Here is a 13935-nt window from a genome sequence, read left to right on the forward strand (position 1 = left end):
ACCTTGGTGAAACCTGTCATCATTCAGCTTTTTTTAATTTCCTACATAGATAAGAGGCTATATAGGTTTCAGTCAACACTTCATCCTCTATTCCTTAATCCAATAAATTATTTGCTTCAAGAACCCTTCTGCATGTGGCATGCAGGTTGCAGTTTGGAATAATATTCTGCATCCTGAGTCACAGGCTTAGATAGAAGAGTTCAATTTTAATAAATAGATATTTTATCAAGAATTATTTATCTAAGTAAACTGGTTTTGCTGTCAGATGTTACACAAAACAGGTTATCTGTAAAATATTAGTAGAAAAGTTAAAAATTTTATTTTTGTGCAAATTAGAAGGAACAATTTTGACTGTAAACCTTATTACTTAGTTGGTACAGTTTAAAATTGAGTTTAATTGTGTATTTTCTGAAGTTGTTCAGAGACTACCAAAAAAAATCAACTTTGAAAAAATTGTCTTTGTGGTCTCATAACAAAAGTTAAGAAAAACTCTTATGCTGAAAAGTTGCATTATATACCATGTGGACAATTATACCAGATATTTCATAGTATTACTTAGTGTGATTTTTTGTTTTTTCAGATAATGAAATATATCATGGTATCTTAGTAAGAGATTGTTATGTTATGTATAATGTATTAAAATGTTCAGTGGTAGAATACTGCAAGCCCAAATATGGTAATTTTTCTATATTCACTTAGGTGAATTGGTTGTGTAAAGATTATTTAATGATATATACATGCCATTGATCTTCAGAATGTTCACTTAAAATTATTTGAAAGAAAATATAAAGGAGACTGAACAAAAATTTGAGGAAATTATAGTTGCACTTGTAATTATTCTGTTTTAAATTAATTGTTCCAAATATTTCAAATGAACTGTATGTCATAGGAAGCACAGACTGCCTCTCGAGACAACATATGAAAAGGAGGCATAAAAGAAAGCTTGATAATGTGAAGAAAAGCAATCCTGGCTCCATCTGCTGTCTGTCCATTCCCATACCTGTCCCCCACCCTCCCTCCCCCTTTTTTTTTTTCTTTTTTAACCTTTCTTAGGGCATTTGGGTTAGATAGGTCCTATATTTCTTTGAACACAGACTGATGTTTTAGAATAGTTTTTTCCCCCCTCTTTTGGCTGCTATTGAGATAGCTTAATTTAGGAAAGAAAAACATAGAAACATAGATTTTTTTTTTTTTGTCACCCTAGGATCAAGTCAATTTTGTGGCCTTCTCCTCTTCTTCACTTGTATTAGTAAATGCTGTAAGGAAGCCCAGGCACTGTTATAAAATCATTACTCATTCTTACACATATGTTCACACCAGTTTTATCAATGCATAATTGAAATATCTCCTTCAACTGCTAGCTTTTCATGTCGTTTTTTCTCACAGTCCTTGGAAATAGAAGCTTTGTTGTACCACAGCTGAGGAGAAGAGTCTGGGGGTCTGAAGGGTTAGAGCTTGGCCCTTTTTTTTTATTGAATGGGCTTGATCTTCAGAATCACTTCTGGGACTGCTCTAGTTCATGCCAAAGTCTCATTCATAATTATTAATATGTCAGTCTCATTCCAGCTTAGATGTCAGAATAAAAATTATTATATTTGAGTGATCCTACTGCTTGAGAAGATGAGAAGTTGTTGTTTTTTTAAAAAAACAAACAACCAGAAACAGACTTGTGACAATCCTTGATAAATGTCTACATTAACATTAGAAGTGAGTTATTTTTCTATGGTTTACAGAAATCGCATGTTTCTGGATTTTTGCATTCTATAAACTAATACATAGACATTCTTTAAAAAGAACTCCCTTATCAGCAATAGTTAGGATGTGAGTTGAGTAAGGTTTGGGGTTTTTTTGTTGTTTTTTTGTTTTTTTTTAAGGAAGTGGTTATTTGCTGAAAAAAATACATTTGGTTGTTTCTAAAGTACTTGTGAATATCAGTTCAAGTGTTTGCAGCTGCAGTGGAAGAGTTGGAGTGATACAGCTGTTGAAATAATCAGCTGCTTTTTACTCAACAGGTTGGCAATTAAGGAATCCCTTTTGTTGAAGCTATCCCATAGGGAATGCTGAATGCTTCAAGAGACGCTGTTCATGAACAAGATAATGTCAAGGAAGAAAAAAAAAGTTAAATTTTATTCTGTTCAAAGCACTTCCTCTTCAATCCCAACCATATACCAAAAAAAAAAAAAAAAAGTCAGTTCAATATTATATTAAACATTATAAAATATTATTTTTATACAATGTTATTTATTACTCAGTTTTAGGTAATCAGTCACAAGCACAAAATTATTTACGGTTAATTTTTTTATGTATTTGTATAGTTTAGTCTAGCTGTTTTCTAGGTTTTTTTTTTTCTCAGGCTAATGTTTTCCCTCACCAGGTTCTACCTCATAAGAATCAGGCTGGTCATACTGGTAATAATATCCACATTAAGATAACTTATAATATTATTTGAGGCAGTCTTCAAACTCAGGGATTTGTTATTGCATCATGCAGTTGCATCATTTACTCCCCAAGTTATCTGCAAAAATTAGAATTAAAAGCATGGTGTTATGAACAAATATTAAGAAAGAGTAAGTGTTTCAGTTGCTCATTTTGAGAACATTATCTCTGTCATCTTCATTTTTTTAAATTGATATTAAGGGTTTTTACCTCGGACTCAATTCAGTCTATTGGTTTGTTGGATCTCTTCCCCTGGACATGTTCCATCTCTTTCTCTTGAGGCCAAGGTTATTTGTGACAGTGTTTCAAAAGCATATTACATGTTTGTTGTTTTTTGGTTTTGTTTTTTTTTTGTTCAGTTTGCAGTTCAGCTGCCTTGCATACTGAGGGTGTCTTTCAGTATACCCTATGAGCAATATATACCAGTTGTATGTTGGCATAAACTTTGCTAGCTACTTTGTTACAACAAAACCATTTTAAATTTTTCTGAATAAAGAACATTGGCATGAGTGAAAGTTCACTTCTTTGTTCTAAATAATAATTTTTTTCGAAATACTTTTCTTGAAAAGTATTGCAAATACTACTACATATAGCAAAATACAGATTCTCTTCCTATACACATAACATAAAACATATGCTGTTGTCTGTTGTTCAAATTCAATCACTTTGCTCCTTTGTTCTGTTTCAGACGGTCCGACACGGTTTTCCTTACCTACCCACTGCCTTAGCTTTTGACCCAGTGCAGAAAATTCTGGCAATTGGAACAAGAACAGGAGCCATACGAATGTATCCTTTCTCATTCAAAACTGACACCATTTCTTTGTATTTGTAATACAGTTATGTGAATCCTCCTCTGGAAGCACTCAGGTAAGGTTACAATTTATGTTGTTACTTTCTATTCCGTTTTTGTTTACTTGGATGGGCTGGAAAAGGATGTGCTGTTGAGATTTACCATTAGGTCTTTAAGGTGTCCAAAGAAAATTTTTCAAGTGAGTTTGTCACACATGGTCTTGGCACGTATTTGTTCATATAAAGCAGAGTAGTTTTTGGGTTTTTTCTCAGCATGAAAAGGAGATGCTTTTCAGTAGGGAAAGGTAGATTACAGAATGGTAATGAGCAAGTTGTGAATGTAGTGTTAGCAATAAATAGATTCTTTGCTGCAGTGCAGCTAGCCAACAGAATTGATATCTGTACTTTGGGTATCTGTGGATGAGATACTGTTTCAAGTCTTCCAAGTAAATGGTAGGAGATAAGTGATTCTACAGCAGAACCTCTTCCAGATGGAAAAGCTTAAACACTCTACAAGTACCTATTTTTCTTCATTAGTTAAAAAGGTACTTGATTGCCACAGTTTTGTGGATATTTTTTATATATAGTAGGAATTTAAAATTATGTTTCTTTAAATAATAAATAGAATATAAATGTAATGAAAATTTGTAAACTTTGATTAAAATAAGGAGAATTTAAATGTGATGTATTTCAAAATGTTTCTCTGCATAATTTTGTTAGTTTGTCATGATTTAAATGTATTCCAATTTGGTAGAAATAGGTATGAAATAAGGAAAAAATAGTAGAAAGAATATTACAGGAAGGCCTAAAAGTTACAGGATACAGAAGTAATAAACCAGTATTTTTTACAGCCTTTTTGTAGCTGAATAAATTCTGGGGATTAAGTAGGGGACAGTGCAATATAAAATTCCTATTTAGTATTTTCTGCTTCTTTTGCTAACTATTGGTCTCAAGGTAACTATGAACATAATGAACCCAAAGGCAAGTGACAAATTAAAGGAAAATTTCCTCCAGGAGAACCAGTCTGTGCTTCATGTAACATGAGTAAAACTTCGTTTCCTTCCTTTTTGGGTGCTCCTGTTTTGAACAGTTACATATTCATAAGCCTTGTTTTCTATCTGATCCAGAACTTTTCACAAAACTCAAGTAAGCCTCCAGCTATGTGGCAAGCTTTGCCTTGATAGTTCTACTCTTAATATTTACCTGTATGTCCTAGAATATATGTTCTGTTAAGTTACAAAGAGGAAAACCCCCTTGAATTTGTGCCCTTCTGGGAATGCTCAAGTCTGGTAGCCATCCTTAATTCTTTTGAGAGGTATGAAAGGCTAGAAATTTGTCCCTGGAAACTTCATTGGTATCTTATGTGGGTGGGGGTATTGGGAATTTCATGGGTAATGCAGACACAGGAAGAAGGCCTTGCAGAAGATTTGATTCTTGAGTCCACCTCTTCTTTCCATCTCAGCAACCTGGCTTTTGTAGGCACAGTGCAGGAACTGGTTAGGCATCCTATACTTTTCCAAGTCCCACCTTTAAGAAAAATGCAGGTCCATAGCCTGAATGAATACACGTTCGTGTCAAACTGAGTTAAACCTGTGTGAACCCTGCCACAGGAATGGAACATGCAGTGGAACATTTTTTATATCCCTAACCTCCTAAAAAACACTGTGTGTCTCCTGTGGAAATGGTTTGTAAGGGCTGAGAAGAAGGGAGAAGAATGTTTTTCAAAAAAACCCTTCCCTTTTAATATCTCTACCAGTTTTGCTAGCAAACCCTTACTTCATTCACAGATTTTTCTACCAGTTCTAGTATTTGAATCAAACAAGAGCATCAAGATTGCCAGGGAATTTGACTTTTAAAAAAGATACCAACTCATAACAGGAATGCTTCTCAGCATAGGCACACAGAGCATAGTTTACTTAATAGAGTACTGAGTTAATGGAAGCTGTGGCTTGAAGACAGAGGGTGCCATAAAAAGAATTACTTATTCATATTAACTAGGGCTTCTCCAATTGATGCTCAAAGGCTCACCAAACACGTTATGTAAGAAACCTAGTTGTGGACTGATAACTTTGCATTTGTACACAAGGCTGAACAGGAATCAGTGAAACAGGGCCTGGGACTACAGGCCACTACTCATGTAAGCTAATCTTGCTGCAACCATCTGTAGTTACTGAAATTGAGCAATAAAATTCGAGTCAAGATGTAACAGATACAGTATTACATCTGAAAATGTAATTAACAATGGAATTGTTTAAGCAAACAGGGAAAAAAAATATTTTAGTGGCTCTGAGTATTCCATGCTATCCTACAAATACTTTTAAACAGAGCTGTGCAATTTCACTCTGCTGTGAATGTGTTAGGTAACAGTAGAGAATTTGTTCAACACATAGTGTTTGGTGCTTCCAAACTGTATTGTGGACAGAGTGAAAGGACACATTGGCATCACAGATATGCACTGAATTATTTATTTGGTGCTTTGGAAACACCAAAAGGGCCTGGTGTGGATCAGACTCTGTTGTACTGAGCAATGTGTAGCAAGACAGAATTTATATTTAGCATTAATTAAGTAGCACAAGTTTTCTTGTGACCAGTGTAAGTCGCATAATGGTATTGTTGCCTACCATCTTCCTAAAAGATTTGCAAATATGGCTATTTCTATTGGTCACAAATTAACAGGTCTTAAAAGACAAGCTGTTTCCAAAGAAAATGAAACATGTACCTCTGCTTTGGGAATCAATGTTTAACATTACACCTTCAGGTGATCATTTCAAATGATCCAGCAGCAGTACTGAAATTGACTGTGCTAAATTGTCCTGAAATAGAGTATATTATTCATATGTTGCTATTAGAGTACAGAGATAAATGAAATTTCATTTTCATGTGAGGGTCAATTTGTCTTCTAGATTTCTTTTCAGGCTGCTTTAGGTGCAACTGATACAGCTTTTTTAGCAATGGGAGTTGCTGTTGCTATGCTCCACTGATCCTAGCAGTCCCTGTTGGATTCTCAAACAACAGTGCAGGTTTTACCTATATTGGTGACTGCTGGGTTTTGGATCCTCACAGGGACAGCTCTGCTCCAGCCACAGAATGAGAGTGTGCTGCAAATCATCACTGATCTTCCTCTTACCAACAGAAGCTAAAAAATCTGCAAATTAAAGGTGAAAAACCCACTTGAAACTATTGATATGCCATCTGGTCATTCTTTTCCTTTGTCCTAAACACATCCAAATTTATTTCTCCTCTAAGGACTTTTTTTCCTGTTTAAAGCCCCTTCTCAGCTCCCATACCTTTGATCATTGCTTCGATTATTGCTTGATACCACTCTATCTGGACTATTCTTGCTTCAGGCAAACACAGTCAAGTGAAGAGGGGCTGTAAAATAGAATTAATTTTCTTATTGTCTCCATATGCTTCTTCTTTAGTTCCATTATGGAGAACCTTCTGACATAGACAATTAAACAAAGTGTGCAGTCTCTGGTTACTATCAGAGAAGGTTACCATACAAAGAATTGAAAATAATGGTACTTGGTCAGACTTAAGTCTCTTCCTCATTTCAGTGGAGGAAGAGAAAAGTGAGAGTTTGTCACGTTCTCTATCTGAATAAATAGTTTAAAATGATTGCTTATAGCAATCATTATTCTGGTATCGGATCTGAAGAAGTGGCATGCTGCTCTCAATTTCAGGATGCATATTTCTGTATTGTCTAGCTCATGAATTCTTGTTAAAATTAATTATAGATACTTTCTGGAGTCACTGAGTCCTTTCCTTTGGAGTGCTTCCACCACATCAAGGATGTATTTAAGCCCATATATCCACCTACTTGAAAGACTCTTCTGTAGCTATTAGAATCTTTGTTTATTAAGAAATGAGTGAAAGTTTGTTTTAAATACGGTGCAAAGAAAACTTACTGGGTCCAGGTTGGGCTCCATACCACCAAAATTTTATCTATCATAAAACAAACTTAAGTTTGCTTTGGACATGTTTCAGTTTTGAACATTGTTGTCATTAATTACATATTCATTAGACTTGCGCTTCATGTTGTCATGGATGCAGATTCTGGAGCATGTAAATTGTTGTTTTCACTGTTTGTTGCTTGAACAGAAAAGTAAGCCCTCCCCAAAACATGGAAGGCCTTTCTAATAGACAGAAGAGCTTACTGTATTCCAGTGTTACCAGACAATATTGTGGCCATTTTATACCTAGGGAAACAAAACTATTTTGATTAAGTAGCACATGAAAGTGCAAGTTTTGCTCTGCCTCCACCTTTCACTGAATTATATAGCCCTGAGACTTTCCTTGCTCTGATTCTGGTGCTCCTCAGGGATTTCTGATGAGCACCAGCAATCTAATTGACTAATCTGGCAAAAACCTAGTTCTTTTTTGCTGTTACATTTTTGCCACATCAGTCTACTATATTTTCTGGTGCTAGTCAGAATGATGCATAAGGGATCTGGGATTGGACAGAGAAGGGAGATAGAGAAGAAACAGAAATTTTGGCAGTAAGGACTGGTTAGCTTGAATTACCTTCTTATGTGAAATTGCATCAAAGAAATCCATCTAGGACAGAATGAAATGGTCTGTGAACTTTGCTACAAAATGTAGAAGCAGCCTCTCAATTTCGAGTGGCATGGAAGATAACCTCTCTTCTGTTTGTTTAAATATCTTCATGGAGAGCTCTTTGCAAATGACAGAAATTCTACTGGCCCTGCTCCAGAGAGATTCTAGCAAGGGGGACTTTTGAATATCAAATATAGTACATTAATACTTAGCTTACTAGATACATTTTGTGAAAAACAAAACATCACTTCAAGATGGCCAAGGAAATCAACAGCATCCTAATTTGCACCAGAAATGGTGTGGTCAGCAAGGTTAGGGGAGTAATTAGGCACTCGGCACTGGTGAGGCCACACTTAGAATCCTCTGTTTAGTTTTGGGCCCCTCACTACTAAAAGGACATTGAGGGGCATGTCCAGAGAAGGGCAACGAGGCTGGTGAAGGGTGTAGAGCACAAGTCTTATGAGGAGAGGCTGAGGGAACTGGAGTTGTTTAGTCTGGAGAAAAGGAGGCTGAGGGGAGACCTTCTTGCTCTCTACAACTACCTGAAAAGAGGTTGTAACAAGGTGGGCATTGGTTTCTTCTCTCTAGTAACAGATGATAGGACAAGAGGAAATGGCATGAAGTTGTGCCAAGAGAGGTTTAAATTACATGTTAGTAAATATTTCTTCCCTGAAAGTCTTCTCACTCACTGGAACAGGTTACCCAGGGAAGCAATTGAGTCACAGTCCCTGGAGGTATTAAAAAAGTGTAGGTATGGTGCTTGGGGACATGGTTTGTGGTGGACTTGGTGGTAGTAAGGTAATGGTTGGACTTGATGAACTTAAGGGTCTTTTCCAACCAAAATGATCTATGATTCTGTAAGATGATCTCAGTTCTTTCTGTGATACAGACAAGAATATATTTGATTTCAGAATTACTATCTCAAATAAAGGGGGGAAGGTAGAATCTAAACCTAGCATATCCCTATTGTATAGGGTGGGTCCTCAGCAACTGATGTACACAAAGAGACCATGTTACCAGGAGGTAAAACTAAGGCAGGTTTTGTGCCCTAAAAAAAAGTCAGGCTAAGAAAACAAATAGAACTATTTAAATCAACGCCTGCAGGGTTCTGAGGAGGCATGGAATTTTACAGTAGTTAAAAGAAATGTGGCAAAGAATGGTTGACATCAGGTTGGATGTAATTTAAAAGAAGACAATAGAACAAGGTTTTGGTCTACAAGAAGGATGGCATAACATCTAAATATAGTTTGACAGATTTACTCTGCTTGGAACTGCTGTCTCTTAATCTAAACAAGGTTTCATTAGATCTTTATCCTTAAAATAAGCCAACTGTGATCCATGCTGTTTACTCTGTATGATTTATTGGGCAGATGGAATGGGGGAAGCACAGACAAGATCATAAAACTCAAGTTCTGTTATTTGACTTGGAAGAATCATTGATGCATCGATGCATTTATCTCATTGTGGAATATATTTGAGATTTTTCCAGAGCACTTGAGTGTTTCAGGAACACAAGCCTCACTGAGAGTCAGTACTGTTAACATATGTTCTTTTTAAAATCTGTCTGGGAATCAACGTATACATGTATGTGTCTTATGTACATAGAAACCTGAATAGGTTATTACAGAAAAGGAAGTTATTTTCAATCTGCAAGAAAATAAATTATTGTAAAAGATGAAAAGATCTATGATTAAATCTGACCCAACCAGTGTGCCAGTTTGGGAAATTTTAAATCTATACTGAGATAACTATGCATCTGCTTACATGTGCACATATGTATGCATATTAGGTCTCTGCATATATGCGTAAAATGGCTCTATTGGTCTCCCAAGCCTCTTTTATTCTTTTTAATTAAGCAGGGTAAGTATCTTACAGTTAAATGTACTGAGCTTCCTTCACTTTCAGTTGTTGTTTGTCTAGGAGGTAAAAATGGAATGACATCTGCAAACAAATCTACTTAATAAAAACAGAGTTTCATATGTTTGGAGATGCACATAAAAATGGTATGCAGGTGGATGGACCTGGCAGCATTTTAATCAGAGCTGATGGCTGTGTTTATGATCACTATCTGAAAAAAATGCTTGTTTCAAATTCAAAAATGAGTTTAATTTAAAATAAACCAACTTACTGTGATATTGAAATTATGACGAATGGTGGTAGTCAAGAATTTCAAATAAGTGATGTGTCTTAATCAGACTTCAGAGGAGTTTTAGAGCTTTCCCTACATTTTTTGTTCAAAACTTTGTCAGCAACAGAAGTGTTGTCATGCATAGGAAGCACATTTGCCCTCATTTCCATTCTGCTAATTATCTCCTTTAGACAAATATCCATGGCCTAAATTGGCAGACATCCTTTACAACAAAGAAATCAGTAGTCATGCTGTGCACTTAGTTGTTTAACTTTTTGCTTTTGCTTTTTTTTTGTTTGTTTGTTTGTTTTTAGGTTGTGACTACTCTTTGTGTAAGAGAGAAATGGTATTTCTCCAGATAACTTAGGAAAACTAATATCTAGAAAAAAAAAAAAAAAAAGAAAAAAAATATCCAAGGTACATAGGGGTAGACACATACTGAGATTTTTTTTCTGACAGAAAAGGAAACCTATTTCTGTCTAGCTACAGGCACTCATTCAGATGAATTCTTACGTGCCATTCTTACATTTATCTTCTTCATGGAGGGAGGATGTGGCAAAAGGGAGCTGAGGAGGGTTGAATGACTTATGATGTAGAAAGGCTACAATGACTGAATAACTTGTCTTTGCGTGGGGAACTTTGGAAGTTTCTGGAAGCAAAGAGATCCATGTGTGAGGATCTTCTGCAGCAAGGAATATGAATCACATATGGATAGTTCAGTATGAGATGGAACAGATGTAGTTGAACACTGTTTTACCCAAAAGCTTAATGTATAGGTGTAAGACAGATGCATAACTTTTCCTGAGGTCTGAAAAAACAGGGAGATGGACAGAACAGTTCACTCATTCAAGAGAGGAGAAGGGAAAGGTTTCCTTGAAGAGCTTTTTTTCTGTCATGTGGTTTCCTTTATGAGGTTCTTTTCCCTCATCCATGAGCAGCTCGGTTCCTCTTTCCTTGACTGTGACCTAGTTTCACTTCAGTTCCTGTAGTATCTGTGTTTCTGTTCCTCAGCACTGACCTGTCTGGTTTTTAGTGGCAGAAAACAAGCAATAGGATTTCAGTCTCCACCTTTCTCCTGACCTGTGCAAAGCAGCCTCTGAACAACATACTTTTCTAAGGAAACTGTTGAAGTGGATTTGTGAAGCAAATAAACTAGGTGGTTGTATCTTTTAGTTTGTTTTGGGGAACTTAAGTGTGTGGGGTTTTTTTAATGTCTTACGTGCATCAGAGGTGATGAGAGGGGAGAAATAACTAAAACAGGAAGGTAACCAACAGCAGAATGCAGAAAGTTACTAGCTCTCTCTTGGCAAGTTGAATCCTTTGTGGTTAGTCAGTGTTGACTAAAACTTAACCAGCAGAAGGTGATGAAGGCGTATTGTCACCGCATTTGGAATCATATGGCAAAAGATACATGCTCTTCTGCTAAAGAATGTACCTTTCAAATTTCTGCTCTAGCCCAAGAGTGAAGGGGAATGCAAATTGTGGCTCTTTCAGGCTTCTGAATGTTGCTTTGTGTTGTTACAATAATGCTCCACAGCAGCAAAAACTGATGCATTGTCAACACTGTTTTAGTCATGTATCCCGAACACAATACTATACAGGTTGCCACTAAGAAATTCAGCTCTGTCTCAGCCAGCCTCAATACACTTCTCAAAAATTATGCAGTACTGTTTATTTGAATGGCTGTGGGTTTCAAATAATGTTTACTGGAAATCTAGTGATCTTAACGTGCTCTTATTCTCAAACTGCTGTCTTGAGTAGAAGCAGGATTTCACAGTCTTCTAATTATTGATAACTGATTTCTTGCAAACACAAATTCAGATGTACAAATAATTTCTTGTTTTTAATTGTGAATAGATGCTTGTGAACAGATTATAATAGTAGTGCTTTCTTTTTAATAGCAGTTTTATTAATCTTCATTTATAGTTTGAGAGATTTCACTTGAAGTTAAATGCTTAGAGCTAAGGAGTGGCTAACAAAATACACAAATACTTTATTTGTTGAGCTTGGCTTAAAATATGTAATTTGGTTAGGGGAAGTGTCCTGTATTCCTTCTACAGATGTCATACATGCTGATCAGTACATTATTTGCATAGCTTTTTATCTTACTTGACAAATTCATGAGGCTGGCATAATTTTGAAACTCAAGAATGCAGCCATGTAGCTTAAAATTAAATTAAAACTTAACTTTGAATCTGGCCATTTTTCAACAGAAAATTAAGTAAGTGCTAGAGTGGAAAGTGTTTAGGTTCCACTCATTAAACCAAGCAAGTAAGGTAATGTTTTTTCCCATGCAGTATGTTGATAAGAGGCTCCAAGAAGATATGAGTAACTTTAGGATGATGGACAGAAGAGATTCTTTACCTCTGCCTTACTTCACTATGGAGAATAAGCTAACCACCAGTACATAACCTGGGTATAAGTAGCTCTGTCTTTCTTTCTTATATTTTATTAAACAGGTATGAATTGAGCCTAAACTTGTAATAAATTAGAAGTTGTACATGTCAACAATTTTTTCCCAGTGTTTTCAAGCCAAAATGATTTAACAAATTCACCATTCTTTCGTGTTTTCGTTTTATCCTTTTCTTCCTTGCTTTCTATAAGGTTTGAGCAGCATCTCATGTTACTTATTCATTAAGATTAAAGAATATTTTCTTTGCATTCAGCTCATGTTTTAGACTGCTTGTGCATTCTCTGATTTCAGTTTAGTGAGGTTTATCTTCTCATTCAAAGCATGAGAGATTTTATTTACTTCCTGAGCAAACCAAGTTATCCAGTGTATGAGAGAACCAAGTCATCCAATGTGTGAGACTATTTTCTTAAGAAATCATGTGAGCACTTCAGAGATGTGAGTATACACTCTTAGCAAGACATTTGTCTACATGGAGACTTTAAAAGTTGAGCAAGGGAATTTTGTAAGATCACTATATGGAGATAACAGCAAACAAAACACTAACACCTGACAATGTACTTTGCTTTACTCATGAGAGCAGCCCTATTGAAATCTGTAATGTCAAAAAATGCATTGGAGTGCCTAAGTAAAATTAGAGTGGAATTTAGGCATCTGAAACTGAGCATCTGAACATCTCTGCTCACTTTTCTATCGTGGGAAATGCCCAGACTCTTCAGATGCTTTAAGCTTGCTTGTACACATCCTCAAGTATCATAATTTTAAGAGCATCAGGTAGCTGAGTTCTTTTTCATGACAGACTAATATGATCTATCAACCAGACACTTCTTCAACAACTTTGTTAAGGGATTAAAATCTGGCAGACCTTCTCAGAGCAAGTGCATAACATCAGACTGGTAATGGGGCAGGTTTTGCATGGTTTTTAAGTATACCTTTCATACAAGGTGTCTGATGGACCTTTGAGTTAGAATTAACTAAACAGAATTGCTGGAAAAAAGTTTTCATCTTTAGAACGGGTTGAGACTTGCCTTTACAAGTCCTTTGGCCTTTATTAAATAGACCTTTCAACTTCTCTACTGCTGTTTGTATCTGCAAAATTGAAAAGCATCCACCACTGTCTAGAAATCTTAAAAAATGTAATGCATGGTTGTAAAGTTATTAAGATTAAGAATACCAGGATTATATTTTCCAAAGCTATAGAAAAAGGAAGTTCTTAAGTACATTCACCAGAGAGATGGGTACACATGCAAACATCTGTGAATTATCCTGTGTATTTTTATCAAGTCTCTACAGGATGTGGTTTGTATAAAGTGAATAACCATGCTTGAACACATTTGTTAATTATAATAAAATTTTATCTAGAAATGGACATAAAAGTATTTTAAACGTAACTCAGTTAAATTAAAATGATCTTTGAATCATAAGTTTTTCAGGCTTCCAGCTTCTTTAAGTAGAATGTCCTAGCTAAAAAAAAAACAAGTTAAAAACTCCAGTATTTTCTAAAACAGGAAAAGCAAGTTTTTCTGTGAGGATCACCCTGAAGAATGTCTTCTCCGCTCCTAAAATTCGTAGCTTAGGGTTGCTAGCACTGCAACTCACAAGTTAAAGGGAATAG

At 35.7% G+C, this 13935-nt stretch overlaps 1 protein-coding gene across 3 annotated transcripts in view; it reads left to right on the forward strand.

Moving 5' to 3' along the window:
* Positions 1-13935, forward strand: part of STXBP5L (syntaxin binding protein 5L) — a 189862-nt gene that overhangs the window by 14260 nt on the left and 161667 nt on the right. For all 3 annotated transcript variants that reach the window (XM_071760679.1, XM_071760670.1, XM_071760689.1), the window contains exon 2: positions 3125-3222. In XM_071760679.1, the coding sequence (XP_071616780.1) occupies positions 3125-3222 (98 nt within the window). The remainder of the gene's footprint in view (positions 1-3124; positions 3223-13935) is intronic.

Source organism: Heliangelus exortis, chromosome 1 (assembly GCF_036169615.1).
Source record: "Heliangelus exortis chromosome 1, bHelExo1.hap1, whole genome shotgun sequence".
In the NCBI taxonomy this organism is placed as follows: Eukaryota; Metazoa; Chordata; class Aves; order Apodiformes; family Trochilidae; genus Heliangelus; species Heliangelus exortis.